The sequence below is a fragment of the Sebastes umbrosus genome, chromosome 3, assembly GCF_015220745.1.
Source record: "Sebastes umbrosus isolate fSebUmb1 chromosome 3, fSebUmb1.pri, whole genome shotgun sequence".
Classification (NCBI taxonomy): domain Eukaryota; kingdom Metazoa; phylum Chordata; class Actinopteri; order Perciformes; family Sebastidae; genus Sebastes; species Sebastes umbrosus.
Genome location: NC_051271.1, coordinates 38,806,102 through 38,813,114, shown reverse-complemented (window position 1 = coordinate 38,813,114; position 7,013 = coordinate 38,806,102). Strand labels below are relative to the sequence as shown.

Genomic DNA, 7,013 nt, shown 5'->3' with positions numbered 1-7,013 from the left:
TGCTCTCGTCAAACTAGAGACGCACACCGATCATAGCTGCACTCACAGCACGGAGAGGAGCGGGGGGGGGGGGGGGGGGGAACTCATGCACACAACACAACCCGTTCTCATCGGTCAAATATGGCCACTTTGTATCTGACAGAGCTAAAGAGGGACTTTTTGCCTCGGTATCAGACGCTGAGGGGCGTGACAGAGCCGTGGTATTTGACCACCTGAACGGGCTGCACACCCTGCGCTGTTATTGGCTTGGGGGGTTACACCCCCACGTGGACCTAAAGGCTGTTTGCAGACGCCCAGAAGAGTCCCTAGTAAAGCAAAATAAGAAGAGAACATCCAGGCAGAGGGCTGCAGAGTCTCTGCAGAAACACCACCACACACTTCTAACAGGGCATAGTGATGATTGAGAGGGATTAGTTTTGTATCAGTCTATATATTGCTTTTTAGTTCATTCTTGCATATTATACCTTTAATTCATCAATAATTATAATACAATATATATTATTCTAAAATGGGCCGTAATGAGTACTTTTACTTTTGGTACTTTAAAGCTGAAGTAGGCGTAGTATCTTACATTTCTTTATCATAATTTTTGATGGCTAGTCATATTTATCATTTACTATATGTTCTGCTTCTCATATTGTGGCTTTTGAATGTGAATTGAGCTCTGCCTTTGTTTTTTTATAAAATTGAGAGTTCAATAAAGTTATGGAAAACAACTGTCATGGCTGACCTATCAGTAACAGCTGTGATGAAAATGAATGTTTTTGTTTAACCAATAGGAAAGGAGCTCTAATGTTTACAGTGTTGATCTGGTCAGAACTGCCTCTAGAAGAATACTCCACCGAGTCATTTAGCAATGACGCCTGTAACATTGTCGGACTCACAATGGACAGAAAAAAAAAAAAATAACTATCCAGTTGGTGTCACTAGATCAAAAGTCAGGGAATCAACAAAAGCCATTAGGATTCATCCTCTAGTGGGTGATTATTCTAAAATGTGCAGTAATAAAAGACAACAATTCAAGCTAGCTTTTGTCAAACAGTCATGACTATGGTAATACCAGAGAGTTTGTGTCAACAGCATACACACCTCCATTCTTACTTACCATTTAGACTTGACTCATGATGGGAACATTCATTGGTGGGTGAATTAAACACAGCTGGACCTGACCATTTTTATGATTCAAATATATACATTTCATCAACAAGTTAAGACAGAGCCTGAAAAACATATTTTGTTTAATCAAATATATACAGCACCAAGAGAAAAAAAGGCTGCATAGAAACAGAGTTACAAAGTAGTTATATTCACAGAAATCTAGAGCTGAAATGGGTCAAACCTGTCTTAACGCAAACTGACAATTAATGGCACCAAAATATTCCTTTGAGGAAGATCTAATTTACTTGTTAGAGTTTGAAAATGATTCAGTACAAATGTGGAAATACGACTTAAATACTAAATGGTGCTGTAACACCATTAACTGCATGTGTAAATAATGAATGTTGAACATGAAGTCCACCTGGTCCGTCAGGGCTCACAGCAGGTTCAAATGATCAGACCGTCGTGACACTCCGCAGATCTACGATAAAAGGAGAAAAATAATGATGAAACAAGAGACCAAAGACAGTTACTCAATGCTGCTGACAAATGTCCTATCATCATCATGCAGTTCACGAAGACTAGGGACGCACCGATACCAATACCAATACCGGATCGGATATCGGGACGATGCTGACTCAAATAGCTGGATCGGGTATCGGTGACAATGGAGCCGATCTATTCAATTCAATTTATGTTTATATACTATATACATGATATACCAAAATCTTTATTTCCCAGTTTAAGTTTTTACCAATTTGTTGCTGCATTGAAAACGTTTACACTTTTTTTGTAGATTTGTTGCCATGTTGCTGGTGTACAATTCATTATTTTAATAATAAATAACAATTCTCCAAATTTATATGTATGTATTTATTTGTTACATTTTGTTTTACAAAGTGTTTAAGTCCAGCCTGATGTTGCCTTACACATTAAAGAATGATCCCAGTCACTTCCACATAGTGAGGCAAACAGCTTATTAATTAAACACTGGTGTCAGATCGGTACTCGGTATCGGCTGATACCCAAAGCCCAGGGATCGCTATCGGTATCTGGACTGAAAAAGTCAGATCGATGCATCCCTAACGAAGACATTATTCAAAACACTATATCCACTTCAGACATTTTCATTTAATTTCATTGTTATAGACATTTAATTCTATATTATTACCTCCTTCAAGGAGGTCATGTTTTCACCAGCGTTGGTTTGTTTGTTTGTTAGCAGGATTACTCCAAAAGTTTTGCGATGGATTTGAATGAAATCTTTTGGAGGGGTGGGGTGTGGCACAATGAACAATCCATTAGATTTTGGTGGTGATCCGGATCATGATCCGGATTCAGGAATTTTTTTAAGGATTCCGATCAGCCTGAGCATTAAGACCACAGGGTATAACACATGTGCAGTGTAACTGATGACGTGTTGATGACGCGTGACCACGCCTTCTTCTGAGAGCAGAGAGATACGTGTGTCGATGTGTGGCGAGACTTTGAGGTGCGGGAGATGTTGACCGTCCGCGGTGAGAAGGAAAAAAGCGGTAGATGACGGGATGAGAGACAACGTAGTGTAACGTTATACAGACATAACAAGGCTGCTGAATGAGAGAGGCATCCGCCGATACGTTATACGGAAACACACCGTGGTAATAATAAGCTGACCACCGTGACCACTGTGATCTGTTTTTAAAGTCACGCACCTTGACGGAGGTCTGCGCTCTCTGAGTGCAATTCTAGTTACAATATGATTTCAGTAAGGAAGAGAAAGACATTCTGATGTTTTGGTTGGAATTGGTTTTTACCCCTAAAATGGAGCATCATAATATACTGTAACTAAAACATGTTAAATTGGTATCATCATACTGTGGAATTATTGGAGTGGAAATCAGCAAACATTCCAACATTTCATTTGATGAGTGCTTACTGTACAAACCAGAAACATTCCCAAGCGGGAACATTAATCAAGCTTTCAATTCGTCAATGACACACACACACACACACAGTCAAAAATGAGTGTTGTCACACTTTAGTTTACTTACTTTAATCAGGTCAGGGAGTTGTCTGGCTGTGTGACTTTTTGCTTCACCTTCTGGTTAAATGCTTCAAGCTTGAAAGAAAAGAATAGAAGTGGTTGAACAATATAGAAATTATTGTGACATTTTTAAACCACTAAGTAGCCAGCATATGCCTCAAAACACAAGTGGTGCTATACAATCACAAGATGAAAAATATTCAAATATGCATGTGCGGTACTCCATGAGAAAATACTAAAAATGTTCTAAAATATCGTCTGAAAATGTTGAGAAATCCTAAAGATTCCTGGGCCCGTATTTATCATGCATCTCAGAATCATTCTTAGGACTAAAGGCCCTGACACACAAAGCCAACGGTCGGCTGTCAGACAGTTTGGGCCCGTCAGTGAGCGTCTGTTGGCCTAGTTTTTGCGGCACCGTCGACTTGCGTCCGCCAGTGTTGGTGGTTTTTCGGCCAATTTGGCACGGTGAATCGGCGACGGAGCCCGTCGGTGAGAGAAATCACTCTCCTTGGCAGTTCAGATTAAACGAATCAGTGCAGGAGAAGAGAAACGGAAGTGAGGAAAACAAGTCAACGAGTAAAGTCAAGAGGAAAAACACAGAAGGCTCTTCTCATCTCATCTGATCATTCCAACACACAGATATCTTCACAGCGACATGAACATCTGGAATGAAGCTAAGTGGTGAGTGAGAGCGGTGTGAAAATGGTCGGCAAATGCCGCTTTGTTTCATGAACGTATCATAACAACGGCTTGTATATCCGCCGTTCTCGGTCTTCCAGTTTCCCCCTTTTTGAATGTTGAATCCAGACTACCGCCGCCTGCTGGTGTGGAAAGTTATTTCATCTCACGCAGGCACAGAACGTACATGCGAACTGGACGTCGGCTGTCGTCTTTGGCGACGCAACAGTTGGCCTTCATCACCGCTAGTTCTTTGATGTTGGCTTGGTGTGTCTGGGACTCTAAAAACACGTTTTAGTAATTTATGAAGCTTCCTACTGAACACTGACTTTCAGCAAGAAGTTTGTCAGTTTTCTGACAGTTGCAATTTGAATTATCAATGAAAAAATGGAAAATGCAGAAAATAGCACCATTCTTTTGTGTATAGGTTTTATATGTATAGGTAAATAATAGATAACTGAGCCATTTACATATCTAATTTGCTTAACTCCTACACTAGTAATCATATTAACCAATACAATTTAAACCTGTAGACTAGATCATTTGATTGAGCTATGTGACTTATTAATCGTTTTGCAATACCTTTTGTATGTATTGTGCATATTGCACACACAGCAATGGATTTGCATGGGACTACTGTTTAACTGTAAAATCAGAAAGTTTGTGACCTGGTCGCCATGTTGAGATCAGTTGAGGAAATACCAAGCACCGCCCACCAGCCGGAGCACTCTCTCATTTTACTGCTAAACAGTACACTACAAGATGATTCTCAGAACATTTGAGGAGAAAAATAGTCATTACAGTAACATGATATTGATTCATATTTGATCAGCGCTGCCTAGTTTGACCGTTTGATCGGAGTTCACGAGTGATTGACAGCTGCCTCCGTTGAATGAACAGCCAATAGTTTTCTAAAGCCTGTAAACAGAACCATGAGGAGGAGCAGAAGTCTAGGTTTCTCTCAGAACACTTGAATTACAATATGCTGAAAGGTTATTATGGAATTTTTGCCCAATGACGCCAAAAACATTCTGCCTACTGCAGGTTTAACGCTGTGTGGTGGGGAAATAAATGAATCTGTGCTTTATCTGAGACACTTGATTTCTCATTGCAGAAGGTATTAAAAATGGTGGCCGTGAAAGAACCAAATCATCACTGTTGCAAGGCTACATCTTCCCTGTCGCTGTGAGGACTCATCTCACACAAAGTCCATGATCAATAGTGATCAATGAACATCTCATACAAAATGTGCGCACATATCTCTACTTGAACATCATCTCCTGGCGCCTAACAGAGTAGGACACCTCTGGACAGCTCTCCTAAATATTGGCCAAGATAGGAGTGATTTCAAAAGTTAACAAAGTTGATACAATGCTTTTACTCCTGGTCCTAAAAGTAGGAAAAACATATGCATCGCTGAGAATTTTTGGTCAGTCTGGAGTGATTTCCTAATCTGAGACAGTTGATAAATACAAGCCCTCACCCACAAATGAAACATATCACTTGTTGTGACTTTGATATAGCCTGCTAACAAGCGTACAGACGAACGGGACAAACCCTCCTAAAATGAGATGGATTAGGAAGCTGATAAAACCAACACTCCACTAACCGTTTTCCTCAGGTTCGCCTTTATTTCCTCCTCTGTTGGCGGCTGTTTTTCCTCTTCTGACTGCTCGGAGTTGTCTTCAGCGAGCTGTGGGGCCTCCACCTTCCCCACCAAATTTACACTCTGTTTTGCTGCCATTTTTTGTTGTTTAGGAACCGCTTTTTTCTTTTTCCTACGCATACGTAAACGCCTATTCTTTTGAGTTTTTTCTAACTTCCCCTTCCTCTTGGGGCATTTGTGAGTGGTGAGTCTCTGTAGACAGCGATCATTGGCTGGCTGCTTAGTGCTGATCTCTTGCAGGCAGCGAGGGCCTGACACACAACCAATCTGGCCTTCACTCGTAGACAGGTCTGGATTCACAAGTAAGTTAAAGTCAAGAGAGTGGTGATGAGGGTAAACCATGTTAGGTGCCACTACAGAGCCAGGAAAGTGATGGTAGATGTTTTGTGGATAAGGGCACCCGCTGGGGTAAAAGGAGGGAGGAATGGCCCCCTGAGTATGTGTCCAGTAAGAATTCATAACAGCGCTGTGAGTGCCACTGTGGTAGGCAGTGTACTGTGAGTCCTGGGACAAACTGTAACCTGGAAATGCAGAAAAAGCAGCAGGGTGGGGATGGGGATACATTTGGTCTGGTGGATATGGATGTTGATAAGGAGAGATTTCTTTGGGGTCCATTCCGTCTTCGTCCCTGTACCTCTGTGCTTCTTTGCTGTCCTGGTTACCGTCTTGACATGTCGGTCCATCTCTGCTTCTGTCTCTCGAGCGGCTGCGTACAGACCTTCGTCTCGAGTCTCTGCTGTGGGAGCACCGACGGCGAGAGGGGCTGCGACTAAAGCTTCTAGAGGTCGACCTTGAGGAGGAGGAGGAGGCAGAGGAGGAAGAGGAGGAAGAGGAGGAGGAGGAGTTACTGTAATGTCTTTGAGAGCCACTCTGCCGACTCTCCTGCTCCCCTCTGCTGTCAGCCCCTGTGTCTTCATGCTTCTTCCCATACAGCCTCTCCTGTGTCCGGTCTGCTAATTTGCTCATTTCTTCCACTTCCAGGCTCAACCCCAGAGTTTTAAGAATGTTCTGGAGCTGTTCACGCTGTTCATCCACCTTTGGTTTTACGTCTTCTTTCTTCTTCTTCTTCTTCTTCTTCACTGCCAAGGGAGACTTGGATCGACTACTAGAGCCAAAACAGTGGTCTCCTGTGTCATTCTTCTTCTCGTCATCATCAGGTAGTGAAAGCCTCTCAATGAGGGATCTGTCTTGACTGGGCGGGTCAGTCTTCCCGTCTCCACTGTTGGTCCGACTGTGGCCCAGCAGCGAGGCTCCACTATTAGATTGCTGGCTCTGTTCTCTCCTGAAGGGTGGATCAGATTTGTTCTCCGCGGCAGGGGGCTGAATGTTCAGGCGTTCCTCACCTAAAGGAAGATCCACACCGTCATCAGTGACGATCCTACTGAGGAAGTCCATGTCCACTCCTTTGTTGAGCACGCTGAGGAAGCGCTGGAAACCCTGATTGAAGCCGATCTCCTCCTTGGCTGGTGAAGTAACGTTTCGGCTGGGAGGAGGCGGTGTGACGTCAGGGACCTGGGAAAGGTCAGATACACAGAAACATTG

General features: G+C 42.7%; 1 protein-coding gene across 2 annotated transcripts in view; it reads right to left on the bottom strand.

Annotated features, from left to right (window-relative positions):
- Positions 1 to 1,396: 1,396 nt before the first annotated feature.
- Positions 1,397 to 7,013, bottom strand: part of LOC119485162 — a 31,267-nt gene continuing 25,650 nt past the window's right edge. Inside the window, exons 7-9 of one of the 2 annotated variants that reach the window (XM_037764514.1) lie at positions 5,415 to 6,983; positions 3,132 to 3,199; positions 1,397 to 1,579 (exon numbers count right to left, since the gene is read on the bottom strand). In XM_037764514.1, the coding sequence (XP_037620442.1) occupies positions 3,137 to 3,199; positions 5,415 to 6,983 (1,632 nt within the window). In that variant the 3' untranslated portion in view covers positions 1,397 to 1,579; positions 3,132 to 3,136. Of the gene's footprint in view, positions 1,583 to 3,131; positions 3,200 to 5,414; positions 6,984 to 7,013 lie in introns of both variants that reach the window. The other variant, XM_037764513.1, reaches the window with a different exon arrangement.